The 27,179-nt window shown below is 45.6% G+C and overlaps 1 protein-coding gene across 1 annotated transcript in view; it reads left to right on the top strand.

The window, feature by feature from the left end:
• COL6A3 (collagen type VI alpha 3 chain) overlaps positions 1 to 27,179 on the top strand; it is a 164,080-nt gene that overhangs the window by 132,340 nt on the left and 4,561 nt on the right. Inside the window, exons 40-44 of the mRNA XM_077313796.1 lie at positions 5,317 to 5,583; positions 6,900 to 6,983; positions 13,743 to 13,913; positions 14,059 to 14,109; positions 21,742 to 21,828. Of these exons, the coding sequence (XP_077169911.1) occupies positions 5,317 to 5,583; positions 6,900 to 6,983; positions 13,743 to 13,913; positions 14,059 to 14,109; positions 21,742 to 21,828 (660 nt within the window). The remainder of the gene's footprint in view (positions 1 to 5,316; positions 5,584 to 6,899; positions 6,984 to 13,742; positions 13,914 to 14,058; positions 14,110 to 21,741; positions 21,829 to 27,179) is intronic.

Here is a 27,179-nt window from a genome sequence, read left to right as displayed (position 1 = left end):
TGACATTCTGCTGTTAGGTACCCCTTGCAGAACATTCTATCCCAGTTCTCCCTCAGTCACTGACATTTGATTAATTTGATAGTTTTGAACCAAAGCTGTTCCCACACATCCATGGAAACCTTTTCATCAAAGTTCTGCATCCATTTTACCATGCAAACCTTAGCCTGGATGGTCAATAAAATCAGAGTCCAGTAGTACCTTTAAGACCAACAAAGATTTATTCAAGCACTCGAAAGCTCACACCTCGAATAAATCTTTGTTGGTCTTAAATGTGCTACTGGAAGAAGAAGAAGAAGAAGAAGAAGAAGAAGAAGAAGAAGAAGAAGAAGAAGAAGAAGAGTTGGTTCTTATATGCTGCTTTTCTCTACCCGAAGGAATCTCAAAGCGGCTTACATTCGCCTTCCCTTTCCTCTCCCCACAACAGACACCCTGTGAGGGAGGTGAGGTTGAGAGAGCCCTGATATCACTGCTCAGCCAGAACAGTTTTATCAGTGCCGTGACGAGCCCAAGGTCACCCAGCTGGCTGCATGTGGGGGGGTGCAGAATCGAACCCGGCATGCCAGATTAGAAGTCTGCACTCCTAACCACTACCCCAAACTGGCTCTTGTGCTACTTGAGTCCAACACAGCTACTCATTTGAATCTATCTTGGATGCTCTTGATTCATTTCAGTCCTGTGCTTGGGGAAGTCATTATTTTAAGTAAGTCAAGTAAAACTCCTTCATAAAGGCATGTCATGTGTGAAATATACATGTTTGAATTCATTATGATTAAGTGAACCTAAGGAAGCTCCTTGATGTGCAAATGGAGTGCAAATGTTAAATTACTGGATTGGGAGAGCAATTTGCCGAAGAACAGATGTTCTTGCAAACCCTTTAATTTGAACAAGGACGTTGTTTTTCATTACCGTTCTCAAGATAAATATCTCATGTTTATGACTGGTTTCCACAAAGTTCTCAGGAATATAAAGTTTGGGAAAGGTTCTCCCATAGATCTGCTCCAAATTAAGTCGAAATAAAATGATTGATTCGGGATATTCTACATTATTTAGTTAACTCATATATCCTTTCTCTGAATTGCCTTCCTACAACGTGGAGCATTTCGAAATGATAATCCAATTTAACTTCCCCTAAAATGCCAAAAAGAGCCTCTTGTGGCGCAGAGTGGTAAGGCAGCGATATGCTGTCTGAAGCTTTCTGCCCATAAGGTTGGGAGTTCAATCCCAGCAGCCGGCTCAAGGTTGACTCAGCCTTCCATCCTTCCGAGGTCGGTAAAATGAGTACCCAGCTTGCTGGGGGGTAAACAGTAATGACTGGGGAAGGCACTGGCAAACCACCCCGTATTGAGTCTGCCATGAAAACGCTAGAGGGCGTCACCCCAAGGGTCAGACATGACTTGGTGCTTGCACAGGGGATACCTTTACCTTTAAAATGCCAATAAATCAAGCTAATTCATTTGCAAATTAGTTGAGATGATGGGTTTGATCCAGGCTAAAACAGCCATGAGCAAAATTGGAGCTTTCCTGCCTCTACCATCCCAGTGCAGCATATTGAGACGGGAACCTGCACCATGAAGGGGGAAGCATTGGAAATTGCCAGTTACATCTGGATCCAACCCATGGCCTTCATCCAGCATAACTGAGGCAATAGTCTTACCAGTCCGCTGAGTCTGACATTTTCCTTGTTTGAATCCTTTAATTTATACACCATTCTTCTTTTGTATCAAGCATTCAGACCTTTGCCCTAGCATCACAGAGTTGGAAGGAGACATACAGGCCACCGAGCCCAACCCCCTGCTCAATGCAGGATCAGCCTAAACATCCATGAGGAGGATCTGTCCATCTGCTACTTAAAGACCACCAGTTCTTCTGCATTAAATCTAACCGATCCTCCAGGTTTCATGATGCATTGAGTGAGGGGTTCCCAACGTCAGGCCTGTGGCACAACGTAGTATCAGCCTACAGATTTCCTGGTGCCACCAAGTGCCGTAACGAAATGGCTACCATGGCTTCTCATTGAACATTAAGATAGTTTCAGGGGGTCTCTTTGTCGGTCTGCTGTACTCCAATACTACCAGCAAAATGTTCTGAGTATAAGTTTTTGAGATCGGAGAATGTATTTGAAGTTCCAGCTTGGTGTAGTGGTGTAATGGTGAAGAATGGAGGCTTCTAATCTGGCAAGCCGGGTTTCATTCTGTGCTCCACCACATGCAGCCAGCTGGGTGACAATGGACTCGCCACGGCACTGATAAAGCTGTTCTGACCGAGCTGTAATAATAAGGCTCTCTCAGCCTCACCCACCTCACAAGGTGTCTGTTGTGGGGAGAGGAAAGGGAAGGCGACTGTATGCCACTCTGAGACTCCTTTGGGTAGAGAAAAGCAGCACATAAAAGCCAACTCCTCCTCCTCCTCCTTCTTGTTCTTGTTCTTCTTCTTCAGTAATATCAGGGCTCTCTCAGCTTCACCTCCCTCACAGGGTGTCTGTTGTGGGGAGAGGAAAGGGGAAGCAACTATAAGCCGCTTTGAGACTCCTTTGAGTAGAGAAAAGTGGCACATAAAAGCCATCTCCTCCTCCTCCTCCTTCTTCTTCAGTAATATCAGGGCTCTCTCAGCTTCACCTCCCTCACAGGGTGTCTGTTGCGGGGAGAGGAAAGAGAAGGAGATTGTAAGCTGCTTTGAGACTCCTTCTGGTAGAAAAAAGTAGCATATAAATTTATCCGTTGAATTTTTAGACTGCCCCTCCCTGCAGACAGGCTTGGGGCTGTTTACAAAATATCAATAATCAAATTATATTAACATTTATTGTGCACAACTTGTAAAGTTCAAAAGTTAAAACATAGACTAAGCCTAACCATTGAAATCACATAATATGCACCAGGCAATGCTAGACCTAACGCATTTTGACCCCAAAATGAGTCTTCCTCAGAGGCCTAATCGTGAACACACATGTGATACAGTAGAGAATGCAGCCTGTGAGATTTTTAAAAATCAATTTATTCTCTATGAATAAAATGGAACTGATAGAAGATGTCCATTTATCAAGTACAAGTCTCTTTCTCTATGGTTGCTAAGAGGTTCTGGTGTGTGTGTCAGATGTTTTTTTGTGAGTGTGTCAGTTCCATTTTAATTGAATTTTTGAAAATCTCACTGGCTCTACTGTACTATATGAGAGTTTAGGATCAGGCCTCTGAGGAAGACACATTGTAGGGTTAAACACATTGGGTCTAGCATGGGACAACGCATGTATGTGATTTCAATGATTAGCTTATAGGCTTTGTCTCTGTTTTTAATTTTTTAACTTTATAAGTTGTGCACAGTAAAAATATAATTTGATTTTATATTGTGGACACCTAACCTTTTGGGTCCTAACTACTTGTAAGGCGAATGTAATCCACTCTGAGACTTCTTTGGGTAGAGAGAAAAGCGGCATATAAGAACCAACTCCTCTTTTTCTGTAATATCAGGGCTCTCTCAGCCTCACCTCCCTCACAGGGTGTCTGTTGTGGGGAGAGGAAAGGGATGGCAAATGTAAGCCTCTTTGAGACTCCTTGGGGTACAGAAAAGCGACATATAAGAACCAACTCTTCTTCTTCTTCTTCTTCTTCTTCTTCTTCTTCTTCTTGTCGGTTAGTTTTGTTGCTTTTTTTTTTCTCTTGAAAACACTATCCCCGTTTTGGTTTCCTTGGGGCTGTTTACAACATATTAAAATTCTGGTTAAAACACAATAAACACAGTAACATCACCCTGCCAACAAAAGTGTGTTTAGTCAAGGCTATGGTATTCCCAGTCATGAATGGCTGTGAAAGTTGGACCATAAGGAAGGCCGAGCATCAAAGAATTGAGGCTTTTGAACTCTGGTGCTGGAGAAGACTCTTGTGAGTCCCTTGGACTGCAAGGCGAACAAACCGGTCAGTCCTAGAGGAGATCATCCCTGACTGCTCTTTAGAAGGCCAGATCCTGGAGATGAAACTCAAATACTTTGGTCACCTCATGAGAAGGAAGGACTCCCTGGAGAAGAGCCTAATGCTGGGAGCGATCGAGGGCAAAAGAAGGACAACAGAGAATGAGGTGGCTGGATGGAGTCACTGAAGAAGTTGGTGCGAACTTAAATGGACTCCGGGGAATGGTAGAGGACAGGATGGCCTGGAGGATCATTGTCCATGGGGTCGCGATGGGTCGGACACGACTTTGCATCTAGCAACAACAACAACTAACACAGTAAAAACAACAAATATCCCATAGTGCTCCAATCAGGGAGGCCCCTGCAATGTTATTTAGTTGTTCTGGCCTCAACCAATCATCCTGTTTTACAGGCCCTGCAGAATTAGTTCTGTCAGGGCCCAGATCTCTGCTTGCAGCTGATTCCACCCGGCTGAAGTGAAGGCCGAAAAAGTTCTGGCTTTGGTGGAGGCCAGTCGTACTTCTTTTGGTCCAGGGGCCACCAACATGTTGGTATTAAAGCAGCCTTTTTCAAACTTTTGTCTGTGAAGGAACATCTGAACTCAGTTTTCACACTTCGAGGGTTTCCAGAAGGGATGTCAACTGGCCACGCCTCCCTGCCATGCCTCCTGGAAGTGACATGTCATCAGATGTGACACCACCACCCTTTGCCCTCCTTTCACTCCCCCCACAACTTACTACTACTACGGCCCGTCCACCAAACATTGCCTTAAAACAATGGCACACACATGCCACAAGACAATCAACTATCCCCCATTTGATTTTTACACCCATACCCTACTCTCCAAGCCATGTGGTGGGTAGCTTGGCTCTGTCCATTAAGGTAGGAGGGGAAAGGCCTTGGACCCCCTCCGGAGCTCCCAGGAATCCCTGTACTAGAAGATCGTAGTCTTCTTCTGGGCATACTGGAACAGGTGGTCCCAGATACACAAGGCCCAGACTGCCTATGTGTGTTTCTGTGTGGCTCCGCCTCCTTCGGCAGCCATTTTGTGACTGACTCTGCCTCCCGTGGTGGCCATTTTGTGGTTGTGCCCACTATCCTGTATCAAAATCCAAAAGATACCCAGAGGCTCAGAAAGGTTAGGGACCACTGTGCTAAATACAAAGAAACTAACTAGAAAAATGAAGGGGATAATTTTAAAACCATCATAAAGACACGTCTTCCCTGCTATGCCAGTTTTCTGTGAGCAGTTTTTATATACACATAAAAATGTTTGTGTTTAATCGGGGACTCAAGTCCTAAGACCTATCAGTCTGGATTTTATGTGTGATTGTGGCTTATCTCTTTCTTTCTTTTTTGCCAGAAGTTGAGGGCTTTCTTTGAATCCTCCAATAACTTGTCACTTCTTTTTCCTACAGTAGCAAAGCATGTGGGTGAAGTCCAAGTCACGGATATCACCGAAAACAGCGCCAAGCTGCACTGGGTGGACCCTGAGCCTCAACACGCCGCCATCTATGACATCACCCTCACCTTGGCACATGACCACTCTTTAGTTCTGAAGCTCAACTTAACTGGCACTGAACGAGTCATTGGTGGCCTCGGGAGTGGACAGAAATACCATGTCCTGGTCACGGGCTACCTCAATGCACAGGCCAGATCAACCTTCACAGGAACATTTAGCACAAGTGAGTTTGCTTTTGGTGGGAGCATTTGCAGCCACACAAGCTGCGTACAGGGACTAGTGGGAATAGGCTCCCAGCTTGGCTGAAATGCCCATTCAGAAAGAGCTGAAGATTCAGAAATGCCCAACCAAAAAGAGTTGGAGAGTCAGAAATGCCCACCCAGAAAGAGTTGGGGATTCAGAAATTCCCACCCAGAAAGAGCTGGGGTTTCAGAAATGCCCAGCCAGAAAGAGTTGGAGATTCAGAAATGCCCAGCCAGAAAGAGTTGGGGATTCAGAAATTCCCACCCAGAAAGAGTTGGAGATTCCGAAATGCCCAGCCAGAAAGAGTTGGAGATTCAGAAATGCCCATCCAGAAAGTGTTGGAGATTCAGAAATGCTCATCCAGAAAGAGTTGGAAGCTGCGGAGAAACAGCTCCCAATTAATTCTAGAGATGCTCCAGACCAGGGGTGGCCAAACTGTGGCTTTCCATATGTCCTTGTTCTACAAGGACATCCAGGGGCTCATGGTAATTGTAGACCATGAACATCTGGAAACCACAGATTGGCCACTCTTACGAGTCTAGACAGTGAAGAGTGAATTTCTTAAGCAATTGTGCTTTCTGAGAGCTTAGTTTTCCACAGGAGAAAGAAGTGACTCATGCTTCCATGGTGTCAATGCGATGGCGCAGTTCCAGGGTCCGTTCAATGGGGAGGGTAGGTGGACCAGGTTTACACCCCCACTGAACTATGGGGGAGGAGGTTTACCGGGTGAAACTTACCTTACGGGATGAAATGGGATAGGACTATGCACAGGGCCCTGAGCTTTCTGGAGGAAAGGGCATGAAGAAAAATAGAAACAATCCAAGTAGCTGCAGCACTTTGGACTAGGAACTACTTCTTAAAGGGCACGGGATTGGGGGGTGGGGAAAAACCCACACCGTTATTTTTTTGGCTGCTGTATAATCTAAGGTTCAACTGCTGAGTTCATTAGACATCTGTGACTAATTTCCCCAGCTGGAAACCAAGACTCATTTTAAAAATTTTCTGACTTTATCTAAGCACAACCGGACCTGAGTGTTGCCCTGGGGCTTTTATTTATTTATTTATTTATTTTGAGATTGCCCCCGTGAAAACTGAATCCCATTCGGCCATTGTTCTCCAGATTTTCCATCCACGTACGTTGAATGGGGCCTGTTCTCTCTTTGGTAAGAACAAGAGATCTTCCTTTACATTGCAGCTTCGGATTTTTAGCAGGGCCTTTCAGTCTCAAAGTACCCACTCAGGGTGTTGCTTCCGGCATTTCTCCTTTCCCTGAGTGCTTTGCTTTTCCTTCCACAGAGTCCATGCCCTTGCCCAAATTGCCTTCACCTGCAGTAGCCCATCTGATGGTGAACACTGAGCCACTGGAAGAACCCAAAACAGGTGAGCCCCCCACCGCCCAAGGGATGCCCTCAGTGTACGGCACTTCTGCTGAGTCCTTTTTAGCAGTCCTTGCAGATATGTTAGTGCTCTGCTTTTAAAAATAAGGTCAACACATTGTCTATAGCAGGGGTGGCCAAACTGTGGCTCTCCAGATGTCCATGGAGTACAATTACCCTGAGCCCCTGCCAGGATGCAGTGCTGGCAGGGGGTCATGGTAATTGTAGTCCATGGGCATCTGGAGAACTACAGTTCGGCCACCCCTGATCTATAGAACTAAGTTTGAGTCCAGGGGCACTTTGAAGACTAACCAAGTTTTATTCAAGACATCGGCTTTTGTGTGCATGCACACTTCTTCAGATACAATTGGTTACCAGATATGGCCCGGATTAAGTTCAAGGCTTTGGTTCTGACCTTTAAGGCCATATGCACTAGGGCCCTGCCTATCTGAGGGACTGCTTCTCTGCTTATACTCCCTGCAAGGCTCTTCGCTCTGCGGGTACTAATCTTTTAGTGGTCCCGGGCCCCAGAGAGATATGCCTGGCCTTGATCCAAGCCTGGGCCTTCTTGGTCCTGGCCCCTCTCTGGTGGAATGAGCTCCAGGGAGAGCTGAGGGCCCTGACGGAGCTGTCAGAGTTCCACAGGACCTGTAAAACAGAGCTCTTCTGCCAGATCCTCGGTTGAGGTTGAGTTTGTTAAGATCAAATGGGCTCCCTCAGGCTATACTATTCCATCTGACGAACCCCTTTGTGGACAGTTGTGTGTCGGCCGGAGATTTTGCTTTCTACCCTCTTGTGTTGGTGATCTTTATAGTTTCAAGGTTTTCAAGGGGATTTTATGGGGTTTTATGGAGTGTTATTATGTGATTCGCCTTGAGTCCATGGAGGAAGGCGGACTATGAATGAATGAATGAATGAATGAATGAATGAATGAATGAATGAATGAATGAGACTTGCCAGTCTATACTTAATAGGTAGCGTTTCATTTCATTGTATCTAAGAAACTGGGCATGCACACAAAAGCATATATGCCTTGAATGAAGCTTGGTTGGTCTTCAAGGAGCTGCGGATCTCAAACTGTGCTGCTGTTTGAGACCAACCCAACTACCCACGTGATCTTCTTTGCATGAGTAAAATGTGTAAAAAGCCTTTGCTCACGCATTGCTCCATTGGGCTATGATGCTGTGGAACGAGGGCGATTCCTTCCAATACGGAACTTTTGGCATTCAGAGTTCCACAAGAGGGAGATCTGTGAGTCTTCATGGGGCAGGGAAGATCTCATTCTTTCCTTCGTTGGTTCCACCTCTTGTTGATTATATTTCCTCCACCCAGCTCCATTGCTTCTCCTTCCACGGTCCATCGACCACCCTCCAAATCTCCCCAGTCCTTCTCATCCAAACACCCACTTTGTTTTTACGTCCCCTGCCTAATTGCCCCACCCACAGTGTTTTTCTTCATGGCCGGCTCCCTGCACCCCACTCCATTGCTTTAGGATGCTTAGGGCTGATCCTGCGTTGAGCAGGGGGTTGGACTAGATGGCATGTATGGCCCCTTCCAACTCTATGATTCTGTGATTCTGTAGTTATCATTTTGGGGTGTAACAGCTGTCATGGTCATTTCATATTTTAACAATAATATCTATGCAGATGCAAACATTTCATATTTTATCTTTTTAAAAAAGCCTTGCAGAAACATGTACTGTAGTTTTATGCAATCTCCCTTGTGGATTTTTTAAAAAATCCATGCAAGGGGGTCATGCGTAACGATTGGATACTTGATGTTTAACTTAATCAAATGTGTTGTGCCACTGTAATTCTGAGCTATGCCCAGTTAAACAAGGCAGGGAGTGTAAAATCTGTTGCTTCAGGAAGGATGTGGGGCCAAATTCTGACACGGGAAGGTTTCAGATATTCGGCGCTAAGCTTAATGTCACTATGATTTGTGCTTCCACATTCAAAGGAATTCGCCTGAGTTTCTCTTCCATGAGAAGGTGCATACATTCCAAATTCACATGGTGCCGCTCTTCTGCGCATTGCATTGGGCCCAATCAGTCCTTCAGCACAGCAGGACCAATCATCCCAACCCCCCCCCCCCCAGCACCTTTCAGCTGCCAGAACAGCTTTGGGGGCCGAAATACTGTAACATTTAGTATGGCCCCGAGGCAGTGCAAAACTGTTGATTTTTCTGAACATCCTTAGGTTTCTGTAAATGAGTCAGCCTCAGGCTCAAGAAGACCCAAAAGACTGCCTGAGTCCTGCCAGTGAAAAAAAAAATCTGAATAAAAATGATTTTGAGCATGCCAGTGCTTGGGCTTTCCTATCAGATTTACACATCTTCCTTCTTTAATGAGGGAAGGGGTACCTTCGAACTCTCCAGCCACAGCTTTAGGATGCAAAAAGGAGGGAGGAGATGCCTGTGCCTCAGCAGAGACGCACCTCAGCCTCAGCTCCAGCCAATTCTGAATGGTTATTCAGAAGGCTGCCAAATCACCTGTACTCCACTGGCTGGCATGAAGCTGACAATAAAAGGTTTCCAGTGCCTGTCCGCAGAATTGTCCCGCAGCTCATCCGAGCTTGAGCCTAGGTTTGTGTGCGAATTCTTTGTCCGGTTGCTGCTCTGTTGGCCGTGCGCTTCTCCCGAGGCATTAATGGCTCGTTCCAGCGAGCTGTTAATGTGTAATCGCTTGGGTTGGCCTCAGTGATTAACACCACCTGGATGATTAACACCTGTTATGAGTGTGTGACAACTGTGTTTATTAATGGCAACATTGTCTCGTGGTCCTCGTTTTAATAACTGCAAAGGAGGGGAAGTGAAGGGCTGTAGTTATAGAACTGTATCCTCACTCTTGATCCAGATGGCCCAGGCTAACCAGATCGGGGAAGCTAAGTGGGGTTAGTTGTGTTCAGGACCTGGATAGGTGACCCCAAAGGAAGTCCAGAGTGGCCGCACAGATGCAGGCAAAGACAGACCACCACTGACCGTCTCTTGCCTTGAAAACCCCTTGAGGGGTCACTGTAAGACCTTTCTGCCACCAACCCGAAACTTGACCTTTATACCACCTTCTGTAGTACTATCCTCAGAATATTGAAGGCAGCCAGATGAGGATCACTCGTAGATGGGCCTGTGGGTAGCGGATCCAGGTGTCATGATGGCAGGGCAGTTGTGTGGTCACCTTGATCGGCATCACATGCAACACCTATGTGTTCCAAATTTCAAAACCACAGACTGGCTTTCGGCTGCCAAGGTTTCCTTTATTTCTCTTGGACGTTCAGCGCTTCTACTCTGAGCCAGTCAGCACAAACTCCTTTTTCACTTGAGCTCTGCAGAATTTCAGAAGTGTCTGCTGGCTTTCTGGTGGTCCCCAAGCCTGGATGGAATGTCAGACTTCCTCAATGCCATAAATTGCTGAGAACATAGACTGTGGCAGGGGATGGCATGTGCTGGCAGGGGCTCAAGGAGATTGTAGTCCATGGACATCTGGAGAGCCACAGTTTGGCCACCCCTGGACTATGTGAACATTTTGGTAATTTTCATTCCCTGGGTGTAATGGTTAAAAGCAGTGGCTACTAATCTGGAGAATCGGGCTTGATTCCCCACTGCAGCCACCGGGGTGACCTTGGGCCAGTTACAGTTCCCTCAGAGTTCTGTCAACCTCACCTACTGTTGTGGGGAGGGAAAGGGTAGGCAATTGTAACTTGCTTTAAGACTCACGAGGCCAAGCTGAATGACTTTGAGCTAGTCACAGTTCTCTCCGAGCCCTCTCACCTGTGCCTGCCTCCTGGGGTACCTGTTGTGGGGAAAGGAAGGGCAGGCGCTTGTAAACTGCTTTGAGACTCATGAGGCCTGCTGGGGGACCTTGGGGTCAGTCACAGTTTTCTCAGAGATCGCTCAGCCTCACCTACCTCAGAGGGTGTCTGTTTTGGGGAGAGGAAGGGTAAGGGATAATAAACTACTTTGGGACTCCTTTGGATTGTAAAAAGGATGGTACAAAAAAACAGCTTTTCTTCACCACTGTCACGCTTTTTTAGTCCACTCCATATACAGTTAATTTCAGTAGCCTTATACAGAAGTAACTCTGCATGGGATTGCCCTGGTCACTGTCCAGGGCAGAGTCTGCACTTACTTTGTTTATTCCATTGTCAGTCCTGTTAAATTCAGATCGATTTGAACTCGAGTCTTCCTCTCCCCCCCCCTCCCCATTGAAACAGGAAAATGTTCTGCACGTGGTTAGGGTAGTTCAGAAGAAAGGGGGGAGCCAAGCCTCTTTCATTCTTTTCTTGAAGGGAGGGGGGGAGGAGCCAAGCAGGGAGCCTCTTTCTTTTCTTGGGGGGAGGGGGGAGAGGATCGAAGAAGGCAGAGGAGGGAGAAAAAAATCCAAGACTGACAGAAGTTGTGAAAAATTAGGGGCTTCTCCTTTAAGGTAAGCTCATCATATGCACAGCTTTGGCCAATCAGGGGTTCTCTACCACGAGCAAAGCCCAGATTCAAAACAGCCTGCTTTCTCAATTCGATTTTTTAAATATTGAGCATTAAAAGCACTTTAAGATATCTCACAATAAAGGTAGGGTCACTCCGGATCAGTCCTTCTTGCTGCAGAAGGAAAATTTAAATCGCCCAAAATCAAAACGGAAATCGCATTCTGTGTAGACGGCAGGGACTGATCGACCTGGGGTTGGAATAAAAGCTCCGTGCAATTTACACCCAGGGCTGCCCAGCACCTTGGCTTTGAATACGGTGTTGCTACCTCAAGATAGCTCCCTAAATCTTTTGTGAAGATTTTCCAGAGTGAAAAGACCAAAATAACATGCCCCGTTCGGTTCGCTTTGGAGAAGATGTTTTTCCTTAGAACCTGGCAAGACTTAACATGCCATTTCATATAAAACAGGCATGTAATGGAAGCTGGTTTCTTGGTTGTTTTCTGGTTGGGGATGTTTGTTTGTGGAGCCTGTCGCTTCTGCGTTATGTTTTGTTTTCCCAGTGTGCTATTCCTGGGTGCGATCAGAGTCACGGTTCTCCTTTGTGTTTTGCCTTTTTCTGTGTAGGCACCATTGTCCTTCATCCTTTCCCCATCTCTTTTGATGTCGCTAACAAACTACTGGGTTCATTCTGGAAAGGCTCCACCTCATCTCAATGTATTACTGCTTGTTTTCTGTTCAGCTGTGAATGTTTCCGAAGGCGTGTAACCCAGCCTTTCTCAACTTATTTACCATTGAGAAATCCCTGAAACAATCTTCAGCCTTTGAGAAACCCCAGAAGTGGCACGATCATGCAGAATATGGTTTGGAAGCAGAGCTGTGGCCATGCCCACCCAGGGCTCCTCCCCTTCCCACCCCTTCTAGGCCCATCATATTTTGGGGGGGCGTGGGCTAACATGACCATATATGGTCATATCACCCGATAAATGTTTAACACGTTTAAAAAATATATACAAAAATCATTAATGTTCACCCCTTTGGGAAACCCTTTCAGGGCTATTAAGAAACCCAGAGTTTCACAAAACCCAGGTGTAACCTGTTTTAGAAATACTGGAAACAGAGACCGGTTTTAGAAATACTGTTTCTGTTTTAAACCTGTTTTAGAAATACTGGAAACAGAGACCGGCTCCTCTTGTAGAACAGCCTGATTTATTCAGTTTCTTCTCCCTATGCAGTCTTCCAAGAGCTCATTCACACATGAAGCTTAGAACAGAGTTTTGCTTTTGCCTTCTCTGCACCGTGAATACAAATGGTCGCTTTGATCCCACATTAACAACATTCACCCAGAGATGGCAGCTAAGGTGTGAGAGGCAGACAGTGGCACTCTTAGCATCCCAAGGACACATGGGATTGCCTCTCTGTGTAATAGCGATACTTCACCACACTTTCTGATAGCTGGTTAACAACGATAGCGTAATAAAATCTGAATTCTGGGTGGGCGTAAACGTTCAGTCTGAACTTTAATTGCCAGGCTTGCAGGAAAAGCGGAGACAGGAATTGCCTTGGCCGGAGCTTAGGGAAGTGGGTGGCTCATACCAGGGCTGATGTGCATCCCCTGATCAATCCCTCTTGTTCGCTGGCGTCTTCAACGGAATCTTTTTTATTGCCAGCAATGTTGGAAGATGAGAGTTAACAGGGGAGGAGAAGGTGATCCGGATAGCTGCACACATTTTGTTTCCATACAGACGCACACAGTTGTGCTTTGGGAAAATACGTGTCTTATTGCTGTGATAAGCGGAAGGCGGAACCAGCAAAGGGGAGGGGGGGGAGGGACGTGCTTATGGGTGGCAAAGTAATGTTGTTTTTGTAATTCAGGAAACCACCCATAGATTTAATTTGGGCTGTGACATCTACACCGGCCTTGCCTTTTTCTCCCCCCACTTTCCTTTGTTTTATGCCTCCGACTGCTACACTGCCCTGGCTAAAGATTTGCAGAGGCATGTACAGGCCTAGCGCTTCATAGCAAACTTGCAGCTCAAAAAACAAGCCCCAGAATAAAATATCGATGCATGTGTTGGCTGCTTGGCATGTGAATAATTGTATTGGGAATGACTGCACAATGATTATTTCCCAGTTTACAGTAAGGGAAGATGCCAGAAGACCAAGGGTCCGTCATATCTAGCTCTGTTTCATTGGTGCTGTTGAAAAATGCTGCGCTCCCTTTATTTCTCATTAACTCTTTTTTTTTTCCCCTTTAAAAAGAAAATGGCTTTTCTATGCTTTTTTCAGCTTTTAACCTTTTTCAGACTCATGTAACCTTTGCGCCTTTTGAAATTCAAATTTGACAGATCCTTGCTTGCTGGATCTTGACATGGGGACACAGTGCAAGGAGTATCAGGTTAAGTGGTTCTTTGACTACAAAAACAAGATCTGCACCCAGATTTGGTATGGTGGGTGTGGCGGGAACGCCAATAGATTTGAGACAGAAGCTGAGTGCCTTAGCAGATGCTTGAAGCCATGTAAGTACCCGCACGGGGCGGAGGGGAGCGGGGAGGGGGGAGAAACAATTTTGCACTTGAAAGCATCATCGGGCAAAGTTTTGACCCAGAAGTGGGGGAAAGAAATAGTCGAAAAGCAAACGCCGCACGTTTTTTCTTTCTGCAGCAGAGGAGAAAACCATGCCACTTCCTGTCCTTGAGAAAAGTCACCTGTCAGGTAAAGTCAGAAGTAGATAGGCTTCTGCCTTTGGTCTTGCGTCTGTCTACTGAATGTGTCTGTTGCACCCACAAAAAGGACTTCCTTGGCTCTCTGCTGTCTTATTCAGTATGACCCCTGCGTAGCCATCTCTATTTGCATGCTGCTTGTCACACCTAGGCTGAATCTGCACTTACTTTGTTTATTCCATTGTGGATCCTGCTGAATCCGGATCGATTTGAACTCGGGTCTTCCTCTATCCCCCCCCTCCCCATTGAAACAGAAAAGTGTTCTGCAAATGATTAGGGAAGCTCAGAAGGGGGAAGGGAGTGAAGCGAAGCAGGAGCCTCTTTCTTTTCTTGAAGGGGGGGGGGATTGGAGACAGCAGAGGAGGGCGAATAAATTCAAGAGGAAAATCTCTGCTGAGAGAAGTTAGGGCTTCCTCTTTAACGGAAGCCTAGCAGCCTGAGAACAAGGAAGCCTTTGAACTGATGCCCTGGCCAATCAGGGCTTTTCGTCAGCGTTGGAGGCTAGAGGCAGCTAATTAGTTCGGGACAAGCCCAGGAAGGATATCATGGGGGAAAGGTAGGGTCACCCTGGATCAAGCATGCTTGTTGCAGAAGGAAAAGTTAAATTTAAGTCACCCAAAATCAAAATGGAAATCACGTTCAATGTAGACGGCAGGGACTAAATCAACCTAAAATTGGAATAAAAGCTCCATGCAGATTCAGCCCTAGAAAAAGCAGAGAGGGTAGACCAGAATGACTCTTAATTCTCTCCTTTGTGCCCAGAAAATGGCCTCAGCACTTTCTCCTCCTTGGAAGACAAGGGAAATGTCTGATTCTAACAGGTCTTCAGGAATCCCCTTGATCTCTTCTGTTCATCCCTTCTCATCAAGCAGAACAATTGTCTTTGGAGAAAGTCTGGGCATTTTCAATAGCGGTCCTTGGAACACTTTGGATCTCTTTTTCTTGATTAATCTTTTTTTTTGGGGGGGGGTCTTGCTTTGTCTTGTCTTCTGTCACTAATAGACACTCATTCCCATTCATCACAGAAGCAGGAGTGGGAGGAATCAGCTACAGTGCCCACAGTGGGGTTGGCCATGGTTAGTGTTTGGGTGGAAGACCACAAAGGAAGACCAGGGTTAGCTATGCAGAGAAAGGCAGTGGCAAACCATCTCTGCTCATCTCTTGCTCTGAAAACCCCTTGAGGGGTCACTGTGAGTCAGTTGTGCCTTGAGCGCAAGCCAGTGTGGTAAAGTGGTTAAGAGCTGTGGCCTCTACTATGGAGAGCTGGGTTTGATTCCATGCTCCCCTACATGTAGCCAGCTGGGTGATCTTGGGCCATTCAGAATTCTCTCAGGACTCTTGGCCACACCTGCCACACAGGGTGTCTGTTGTGGGGAGAGGAAGGGAAGGTGATTATAAGCCACTTTGAGACTCATGAGGTCTGCTGGGTGACCTTGGGCCAGTCACGATTCTCTTAGAGCTCTCTCAGCCCTACCAACCTCAGAGGGTGTCTGTTGTGGGGAGAGGAAGGAAAGGCGATTATAAACCACTTTGAACTCCTCCAGGTAGTGAAAAGCCAGGTAGATTCAGGTCAGATCAGATTCAGAAAACCTTTATTGGCATAGGATTCGATGTACATACAACAACAGATGGTAAAATTTCCAAACAGAGGCATATGAATAACAATGATAGTGTCTTATTTAGTATAACCAGTCTACATCAGAGAAAGGTTTGTCCTTGAAATAAACAGCAATTTTTTTTGCAATGTCCACAGTCATTGAAGGATCTTTCTCACTCAGCATCTTCACCAGATGTTTCTCTTTGGTACACGGATACGTCAGTATTTTCCCTGTAATAACTGCGGTAATGATGGTACATCAAAAATTGGGGGCAACTGAATAGTAGGTGCGGGAGTGTATCTGGGGTGTTTTCTTCTTTTTGATGGCACAATTATGGGGAGGGGCTGTAGCTCAGCAGTACTGCCTCTGCTTGGTGTGCAGAAGGTCCCAAGTTCAATCCCCGGCATCTCCAGTTTTAAAAGATCAGCAAGTAAGTGAGGTGAAGGACTCCGGCTTCAGACTCTGGAGAGCTGCTGCTAGTCTAAGTCGACAATACAGACCTAAATGGGCAAATGATCTGGTTCAGCATAAGGCAGCTTCCTGTGCTGTCTTGAAAAACCTCCCTTGAGAGGCTGGCCACAGAAGTTCCATTTAAGATAAGAGAGAGAGAAATTCGACCAGTTCAGACATCCTCTGGGGTCTCTCTCAAGGCCCAGACCCCACCACCTCCCATCTTCAACTTCTAGGCCTCTCTCTCTCTCTCTCTCTCCTTCTTGCCTGTGAGTCAGGTGACTCAAAACAGGGCCAATTACAACCTCAGCTGGTAGCATGAGCCTGAATCAGACTTTCTCAACTTTTTTACCGTTGAGAAAGCCCTGAAACATTCTTTGGGCTTGGAGAAACCCCAGAAAGGGCACAATTGTGCAGAATATGGTTGGAAGCATACTGGTGGACATGCCCCCCTGAGGCCACTCCCCTTCCAGGCCATTTTGGGAGGGGTGGGTGGGTCAACATGACCATATATGGTCATATCACCTGATACATGTTTTGCAGATTTTACAAATATATAAAAATTATTTAACTCCCACCCATTCGGGAAACTCTTCCAGGGCTGTGAAGAAAGCCCAGGGTTTTTGCAAAACCCTGGTTGAGAAAGCCTGGCCTAGATGCTCTCTAGGTGGCCAGCTCTCCAAAGAGAGGGGTGTGGAGCTGGTGAGCATTGTTGGCCACTATTATCAGAGCTTTTGGAGGACTGCTCCCATGAAAAGGGGAGAGAGAGAGAGAGAGAAATTACACCTTCAGAACTTTCCCATTATGCCGGCTTGCATTTCCTGGGATTCTCTGCAACAGGCCAGCATCATACGAAGTTCCTGCAGGACGTTCTAGTTCCTTGGACACTGTGCCATATCAGATAACTTTCAGAGAGCCGCCAGTGGCAGCTTCCACAACTGCGTCGGCTTTGCCAAGGGCAACACTGAAGTTTGGTTCTTCGGCAGCTGTTCGATCCCCAGCCACTTAGCTCCTTCACCCTCGGATGAAGGAGCTTGCACCTTTTTAGCCCAACTTTCCCAGAACAAATTTGCTGTCAGCTCTTCGACAGATGAAATGCAATGGAAAGCAGTGCTATTTTGGGTGCACTGGGACCTCTAGTTTCCTAGCCGGGGCGTGGAAGAGAGGTCTTGGGCACAGCTGCCAGACTTTGCACATTCCAAGATCGTCGGCATTTTCCTGGATGATGTTACTGTAGAGATGACGTGCAAATGGGCAAACCTGCCTACAGAATGGGAAAGGGGAAAGTGCAGAAGGCTAAGCAGCTCCCAGCCATTTTTGTACCTGAATACCTGCAGCCCAAGTTATCAGCATGGAAAGGTTTCAAGAACTGTGGCTTACACCTCTGCGAGGCCATCCGTCTATACGTTTTTATTCTCTACTCTGCCTCCCAAGGAAAGAAAAATCATGAAGCTATTCTTGCCAGGGTCCCAAAGAAGCCTGGTAGATACCTCCAGCACTCGATGAGCAGCCCACACCTGTCTCTGATAGATGCCTGAGTTGATTCCCCAGAAACCGACTATTAAGAAGCCCAGGAAGGTCACATTGTCTCCCCCAGAGTCCTGAGAAATATCCGAAGCATCTTGTGAACATCAGAATGATAAGAGCACCTCTACTTCACTGCAGACCATTGTCTCATAAGAACCAACTCTTCTTCTTCTTCTTCTCCTCCTCCTCCTCCTCCTCCTCCTCCTTCTTCTCCTTCTTCTTTTTCTCCTTCTCCTTCACCTTCTTCTTCTTCATAATGCCACTGAACATGAGATTACCGTAAAGCACCATGCATGACAGAGCCATGAACTTCCTTTTGACACCTGCTCTCAGAGTGCTTGCAAAGATTCTTTTGGCCCTGTTGCCTTAGGGGGATCCCAGACAAGCTTTTAATTTTTTGCCTCTTACTGTTATTATCTGCTTGCTTGTTCGTTACCGAGAATCCAGGTTAACATTCGTCACTTCCCGGCTAGGTAGCTCCAGCTCCCTCCCTCGCTCTCTCAGCACAGTCCAGCCTCTCCTTCGGAGCCAGGCGTCCTCTGCACATCCTCCATTCCCACTGCAAGTTGAACAAGCGTGCCTGCACTTTATTGGACGCCCTTCCATGTCCTCTTTATCGGACGCATTTTTTACACATCCACTTAGGGCTGTTGCGTTCAAGTCTGTTTCCAATTCAAAACTAAGCGAAAGTATATGTTAATGTAGTTTTTAAAGCATCACAAACGGCACTGAGGGTTTTTCTCACAGCCTTGACTCTCCATTATACAGGAGCATTTGCCTCATTATATTCAAACATTAACAAGGACGGACTCATTGCCACTGACGAAAGCCAGACTGAAAACGGAAAACAGAAAACAAATGAATCTAGAGACCTTTTTGGCAGAGTCAAAGTCTAAATAAATGACATGAGAGACTTTTTATCTTCTTATACTTAATTAAGCCACTGGATAGATTCTGTCTCTCCTTTGTTTTTCTAAGAGTAGTCATGGTCCGCCTTCCGGTTGCTGTGGTGGTGATTGGTCAGATTCTGCCAGTGCAATGCATCAAGAACTCTTGTGGACCTCAAGTGGACCTCAAGAACTCTTGCGATTTCTTGCCAGAAGCAGAAAACGAACGTCCATCTGAGAAAGCCATCAGCGACTGTGTCCCTACCAAAGTGAAAAGACAAGTCCACACAGATGACACCACCACTGTACAAGATGATCCTGGAGTACAGTGGGAGGAAAAATGTGCTTTGAAGCTAGCGCAAACAATGGATGTGTGGTGGACCATCTCTTTGAAACTGGCTTTGATATGGTGGTGCCGACAATTTTGGAGCAGAAAGCTGAAGGAACATCACAGATTGTAGAATTAAATAATAACAACTTGGCTGCTGCAGATGCACAATCCATATGAAATCCCTCCCCTTACTGGATTGAAGAGTAGGGCAGTTTAATTTGGGACGACACACATGGCTGTTGAGGTTAACTTGAGAAAGTTTTTCAGACTAGATTGTCTGTAAACTTGGATCTGAGTAAAAGAATTGGGGTAATAGAAGAAAGGGAAGATTGTTTAAGAGGAGGATGAGAACAGTGATTTTTTAAAAGTAAGAATGAGTAACTGATATTCTGATGATGATGATGATGATGATGATGATGATGATGAAGATGAAGATGAAGATGATGTCATCCATTCAGTCGTGTCCGACCCTCTGCGATTCTATAGGAAAGTCTTTGCCATGCGCCCCTGTCCCTGACTGCTTCTTTTAGTTGGTTCATGGTCATCCCTGTGTCGGCTTTGATCATGTCGAGCCAGCGGATCCTTTGGAAACCACGTTTCCTTTTGCCGCTGACCATGCCGAGCATTAATGATTTTTCTAGTGAGTTTGATCGCTATTCTGAAACTTCCTAATACTTTTTCAACGTCTTGACTTTGGTGTACTTTGGACTCATGAGATATATCACTGATCTGTCGCTGCATTTTTTAAAGACACGTCTTTCAATTTTTTTGGTCTAGTAATAAATATCTTTGGGATATGCATATATGTATTACAGCAGCAAAACTGGCAGTAGAAAGGCATTCCCACAAAGACGTAGTTGGAAGGAGGAAGTAGCTGTAAATTTCCGCAGGTAGTTGTGAATTTCTTGTTGTATGGGGGGGGGGGGTTGAACTAGATGACCCTGGAGGTACCTTCCAACTCTATGATTCCACAGCTGAAGCCTGCTCAGCCACTTTTCCCTTCTGTCTTGGCATCCATGAATCTGGGGCCAGGCTTAGCGGAGATTCACTTGATCTTTGTAGAACACCTTTTTTGGATACTTCTCTGTTCATTCGGCATAAAAATTGTGGTTAAAGATTTATTTTGAGAAGGGAGAGTGAATACCCACCCTAGTCCCAGAAACAAGTTGTTGTTGTTGTTGTTGTTGTTGTTGTTGTTGTTGTTGTTGTTGTTGTTTGGATTTATTGCCAACTTCTCCCAGCAAGCTGGCCCATGGCGGGTTACAAAACAGTTACCCTAACTGCGTGCACACTTGGTTTTCCTTTGCATATCTGTATATCTGTGAAATAATTCTTCTATTACACCAGCCTTTTTCAACCTTTTGACCATGAAGGAGCCCTGAAATAATTTTTCAGGCTTTGCGGAACCCCGGAAGTGATGTCAGTTGGCCATGCCTCCCTGCCACACCCCCATTAGCTACATGTTATGGGAAGTGACATCACTTCCTGCGTTTTTGAGGACGCCTGGAGAGGAGAGAAAGGACGCGGTTCAAGGCATGCAGGCTCCACCCCTATCCCAGGCGCAGAAACCATAGGAGAACTCACACTCAGGAGGGGGAACAGAAGCGGAGGGTTCCCTAGCTTGTGTCTGAGTCCCTTAAGGCAGGAGGGGAAATGCCACGGAACCCCTCTGGAGCTCCCACGGACCCCAGGTTGGGAATGCCTGAATTATACCCTGTGATCCAATGCATGTATGCCTGAGCATGTGATTTAAACTCCACAGGGTTTTCTATTCCCTGCTTTAACTTGTCAAATGAATACATGTTGGCTCTTTTCCGCAAACAGGTGCATGCCCATATTTATTTATTTTTATTTATTTATCATTCGACTTTTATCCCACCACTCCCATACAAGCTGGCTCGCGGCAGCCCTCAAACATAATAAAATATAAAACCCCGTAAAATACAATATAGAAAACACACCATAAGAAATAAACCAGATAAAACAAGATAGATGGCGGTCACAGTAACCCACAATAGGCCCATTTTCTTCCATTCCTCTATTCCTCTGTCCCCGGCTCTACCCACCCGATGTAAATCTGGGGTGACGGTAGGCCCCATATATGCAGGATTCATATACATTCAGTGCATCAACATGTGAACAGGACAGGGGTTCTGATTTGGGCCTAAATCTCTTGAACCCAGGGAGATTACCAATCTGAATTAACATATCCGTAGGACAAGGCTACATAGGAGGGAGTGGGTTGGTTCACCTCATCCCACAAACGTTGGATAATGCACTTTCAATACTCTTCAGAAGCAGATTTTCCTGTTTCACACAGGGAAATCCAGCTGCAAAAGCACATTGTGCGGAATGCAGACTATTGGAATGAAACTAGCTGCAAAGCCAGCTTCTAATGCCTAACCCTGGGGCTGTTTCCTTTGCAGCAGCATAAAAATTTCCCAAATGTGGGTCAGATGAGAGGTATGGGGGGGATGATACTCATGGCCTCTGGTCAGCCTCATCAACCTTTAGCTGTTCTTCAATACCTTCAGGTATCCCAGACCAGCGATGGTCAGCTAACCAGAAATGATTGAATTTAACCAGCAATTGGAAATTCAGTGTACCAATAATTATGGACTTCGATTCAAGAATGAGAATGATTTGTTCCAAAAGATGCTAGTTATATCCAGAAAGGCTTCACTAAGGATTTTCCTTTTGCATCCCTGATAAGGGAAAAAAACAATAAGGCAAAATCGAGGCAGAACTAGGAAGCTCTGGGCTCCTGGTCTTGAATGCTCCTTACTAGGCAAAAAACACTACAGTAAAGTAACTGATCTCAACGTTTACAGGACAGAAAGTGCTCAAGAAGAAGTTCCCCAGAAGGAAATTACCCAGAAGGAAATTGGAAAAAACAGCAAAAAGGATAGGAAGAGCAGGTAGGAGAACACTAAAGAAACCAGAAGTCAACTGGCTCCTGGAAAATGTCTGTTTCTCCCCATCAAGAGCCCTTAGCAAAACAGGATCCCTCCATTGTAGGGAGCATCCTTTGCATGCTGAAGGTTCCCAGTTTAAACTGTGAGTTTCCAGCTTTAAAGGTGGCAGCAGCAGATGCTAGAAAAGACGCCGGAAGGCTGCTGTCAATCCAAGAGGACTAGCCTGATGGAGGTGGAAGCAGCTTGGTGTATTCCTAGATTATCTCCTACATGAGAAAGAAATATTCAAAGTGTTACATAGTCCTGCAATTCAAGTTGCCCATTAAGAAATTACAAGGGCAGGATTTTATTTATTCACTATTAGATGTCTACCCCACCGCCTCTCAAGGACTCTTAGCAGCTTACAAAATGAGTCTGTGTTTACTGAGGAAAGAGTTCAGGCACCTGGTTAAGAGACCACTGAAGCGGACAGTACAGCATAACCACCGTGGAGATCTAAAGCACACACCTGTCTCAAGGAAGCAATGGCTAGCACGATTTCTGTTGGATTAAAAAGAATGGCTTCTGAGGACGGAACACCTGGCTAGGCCTGGAAAACCATGAAATTAAATGTTCCATCTGCCTTAAAGAATAGAGAGTCCAGAAGTGTAGAGGGATAAAACAGCAAGTATTCAAAGGGCCTCAATAAGTGCATCCAATGGAAGAGGAAAAACAGGCAAAAAAATGTGAAAACAGGGAGTTGCCAAGTGAATTTTACTTAGTTGCCTGCATCCAAAACTATCTCACCCTCCAAGGCAGGGGTGGCCAAACTGCGACTCCCCAGATGTCCCCAACATGCTGGCAGGGGCTCATGGGAATTGTAGTCCATGGATGAGCCACAGTTTGGCCACCCCCTTCTCCAAAGCATGCCTTTTAAATGCTTCCCCAAAGGTGGGTCAACCCTGGGCTCAGCCAACCCTCTCTCCCCAGCCCAGTCCTGGAGAGTGATGGGCCTCTGGGCCAATGGGTACTTGCCTTGGATTGGTGAGCTCACAGGCCCTTCCCACTGGAGTTCTTTGAAGAGCCAGCTGCCCCACCCAGTGTCCTCTAAGAAGGTTGTACGGCCTGTTCCTCCTGCCACTTTGTCAGAGCCCCTCTGGGTCTCCGTAGCAGGGTCACCTCTGATAGGAACTTGGACGCATTGGTTTCTGCTAGTGGGCATACTGCTGAGAGCCAACTGGGTTCCTTCAAGCTGGCTGCCTCTTGAGCAGACAGTATCAAGGTCATGTCCTGCTGTGACTTGATTGACAGTTCCCCCAGCCTCAGGGCTTTCTGGCACAGCATGGATTTGGTGGGTCTTGCAATCCCCTGGGGTAAGTTTGGGGATGGAATCAGAGTTGGAAGGGACCTCCTGGGTCATCTAGTCCAGCCCCCTGCACTATGCAGCACACTCACAACCCTTATCGCTCATCTACTGTCACCTGCCACCCCCTTGACCCTTCACAGAATCAGCCTCTCCGTCAGATGGCTCTCCATCCTGTTTAAAAATCTCCAAAGATGGAGAACCCACCACCTCCCGAGGAAGCCTGTTCCACTGAGAAACCGCTCTAACTGTCAGGAACTTCTTCCGGATGTTGAGACGGAATTTCTTTTGAATTAATTTCATCCCATTCGTTTTGGTCTGTCCCTCTGGGGCAAGAGAGAACAATTCTGTTCCATCCTCCATATGGCAGCCTTCTAAATACTTGAAGATGGTTATCAGATCCCCTCTCAGTTATCTCCTCTCCAGGAAGCATTGGCTTCAGACATTAGTGTGTCCTGGGCTTTTCTGTCAGTGAATCTGATGGGAATAAAGAGGAGGAAGAGGCTGGATTTCTTCCCCCCTTGGAGCCTGTCCGAAATAGAATAAGTTGGCGACTAACAGAGCAGTCAGAAGGACACAATCCTAATAGTAAACCTCATTGAGCAGAGTTGGGAACATCCAGTTAAGTTCCCGTTTCTCCCTGCAAGCATCCCTTTAACCTTATTTTCTTTCCTTTTCCCACCAACTTCTCTTACAGTACTTAAACCATTACTTCTTCACTCCCAGTGACTGTGGAATTCCTGGAAGAACTATCTATTCTTGTTCCTCTTCTTGCGTGTATATTCAATAATCTCAAGTACTGTTTCTCCTCCCCCCGCTTTTGCCACCAAAGCTGCCACTTATTAACATTTCCCTTTTATTTTTCATGATCAAAACTTTTGTAATTGCCTTTGAAGAATTCCCCTCTGATCCTCCACTATAGCCATCTGTTCCATGGGCTGGGATTTTGAAAAAAGGCTTGCTTGCTTCCCATTTATTCCACAAAGGGAGCTGAGACTTGCATGTTTCCCTCAGAAGCAAGACTCCGCTCCATCCATTACATGAATGGGAATTTCAGTGTACTCAGGAGACCAAGGAGTACATAAGTGCTGAACGATGTCAAGATTGGAGCTACATTTGCTGTATTTATATGTTCATTTTTCATCCTTTAACCTCTGCAGGCTATTTATTTATAGCTATTTTGGAACTCCATCATTTTGCGTCTTACTTATCCGTTCCTTCACTTGCAGATTTCTCTTTTTATTAGAAAACTCTTCTTGGGATGGCCGTATTTGGGTGGATCAACCGAATAACCAATCAACACTGGTGTTTTTTTTTTGTTTGTTTTTTTAAACCAGGTTCTATTTGCAATTTCATTGGCTGTTCGGGTAGACGTCTTTCCTTGGATTGGGCCAATAGCCCAATTACTCTCTTTTTAAATCTTTTTTTATTCTTAGTAATTTATTCCATCCGAGTAATTTAGTCTCTGATAGGAATTTAGTCGGGCCCTCCACTGTTGCTAAAAATATATGTTCACCAACTATAATAGAAACAGGCGACAGGCAGACGTTCTGTGTTTTCAATGCATTTTGCTGGTGGCCAGTTTTGCAGTAAACCCTTCCGAGTTGTTATGAGAGTGGTGAGTCAGCCTCAAGCAAGCTTAGCTTGAGCATGCCCAGTCCACAGGGCCCAAAGAAGAGACTCTGTTCTCTCTGAACTGCATTGCAAGATGAGGCAGGGAGATAACGGCACACGAGAATAAGGACTGAGGCAGTTTGTCTTAATCCGGTTTCTCTTAATCTAGTTTCTCTTAATCCGGTCATCTTTTCTGTTAATCTAGTCCTGCAAACCCTTGAATAACATTAGTGCTGGTATTTTCATTTATAAATGGAGAGATTGGAGTCAGAATACAGAATGCCTTTATTGGCATAACAGTGATTTTTTAAAAAAATAAAATGGCACAGCCAAAAGAGCACGACCAAGCAACATGCACAACCCTCCAACAACACACAAATGTTACAAGATGGCCATACCGCAATGCGTGGTCTACAGTGGGCTCACAGAAGTGTGCTCTTAGCGGTACAGGGTTCAGATATGAGCAATTCACCCTTTGTTTTGTTAACAATACCTTGGCTACTTCTCGGATAATCTCCGGATCACTTTCACCTAGTTTTTAGGCATTGTGTCCTTCTCGTCTACACTAGTAGATTTCAATTTTCTCCAATATTTAACTAGTGACTTTTGCAAGTGGAGAAATCCAGGGCACTCCATCAATAGGTGATATAAAGTGTCAGGTACACCACAGCCATGAAGACACAGCCTTTCCGCAAAGGGAATGTCCAAAAGGCAGCCTCTGGATACACTGGAGGGAAAGATATTTAGCCGCGCCAAAATAAGGGAGGGATTTTTATTGGCCATTTTTATTGGTAGCTGTACAGCAGGATTCGGCCTAGGACAGAACCCTCCTGTTGACTTGGGACTAGGTGAAAAGGCAAGGAAGAGAGTGGCAGTGGATGAAGACTCAGGATGAATCCAAGAAGACGTAGGCTAAACTTTCAAAGACAGTGAGACTTTTCCACCACCATTGTGGCTACCTACATGGTGCCACATCGCTGCCCCGCATCTCCAAAAACAAGATGCTCTTCTTTGTGAATATAGAAATATCATTGAAAACAGTAAGCTGCCCATCCACAAAGACGTGGCAGATGCGGGCCTTTCCAGACTAAAGTACCGACACCCGGCGTAAGACCTGCACAAATCCTGCAATCACAGCAATTCGTTCTAGGGAACGAAGGGCTGCAAGCATGGTAGAAATCAGTCCTTCCCGGTATCCATAACCTGATAAACACCAGTGAGAGGCCCACAGGATTTGACTTGCCTTGTAAAATATGGAAGATGGCTAACAGAATATGAATAGGCTTTTGTAGTTGTGCAGATCTGTTGTTTAAATGGGGCAAATCACCAGGTTCCCAATGTGATTGTGGTGCAATCCGCCAAACTGTTTCCCATCTGTCGCAAGAATGTGAGTGTCCTGCTTTCCAGGGAGATGTGACAGAGCTCTGTACCCTCCCCAGCTGCGATTCAGTGGATTGAAAATTTAGTTATTGGTATTTAGGGGACTTGCGCAATCTGTCTGCATAACCGTTGTACCTACTTGGCTACAAATGTGATATTATATGCTTCCTGCCCGTAACTTGGGTAAATGAATAACCTAAAAAGGTTAATAATAAGGAAAATGTCTGTAGGCCTTTTGGGGGTGGACCAAAACATTTCTAAAATGTAATGTAGTTATAAAAATACCAGTATTGATTAATAACACAATTTGAATTAGAACCCCCCCAAAAAAAAAAACTTTACACATAGCCTCAGATAAAATCAGATCCCGTATACATTGTAATGTCTCAGTGCCACTGACCAAGTGCATTTTGGCATTGCCACCTTTATCAAGGGCTTGACACAGGGGTGGGCAAACTGTGGCCCTCCCGATGTCCATGGACTACAATTCCCATGAGTCCCTGCCAGCGAATTTGCTGGACATTGGGAGGGCCATAGTTTGCCCACCCCTGGCTTGACATCTATATAAGTACCAAAGAAGAAAGATCAACTACAAGGCTGAGTCAATAAATCTTTCATGTATGTTATGTTATTCAGTGTCAATGTCTATCAAACTCAGAAGAATGCATGGGGCCTCGCTAAAACGAGGTTTGGATTCACTCTCGTTTTCAAGCCAAGCGACTTTCATCAGTAGCTTGGACCGAAAACGAGAGTGAATCCAGACCTCATTTTAGCTTGGCTCCATGAATTGTTATGGGTGTGATAGAAATGGACACTGAATAAAGAAGATTTATTGACTTGAGCCTTGATGGTCTTTCTTCTTCGGCTTCTGTCTCCGTGGGTTCAGCTGGTTGACTTACAAGTACAGCATGCCAGAAATGTGCAACGAATTTTGTAATACGTTAGCCCGTTTTCATGGAGAGAACTTTAATAGAAATAGACAATGGGTACTCTGTGTGGCCTGTTCATCACTTATGTG

Source organism: Paroedura picta, chromosome 1 (assembly GCF_049243985.1).
Source record: "Paroedura picta isolate Pp20150507F chromosome 1, Ppicta_v3.0, whole genome shotgun sequence".
Lineage (NCBI taxonomy): Eukaryota > Metazoa > Chordata > Lepidosauria > Squamata > Gekkonidae > Paroedura > Paroedura picta.
The sequence above is the reverse complement of the archived record's forward strand: the minus strand, read 5'-3'. Positions and strand labels throughout refer to the sequence as shown.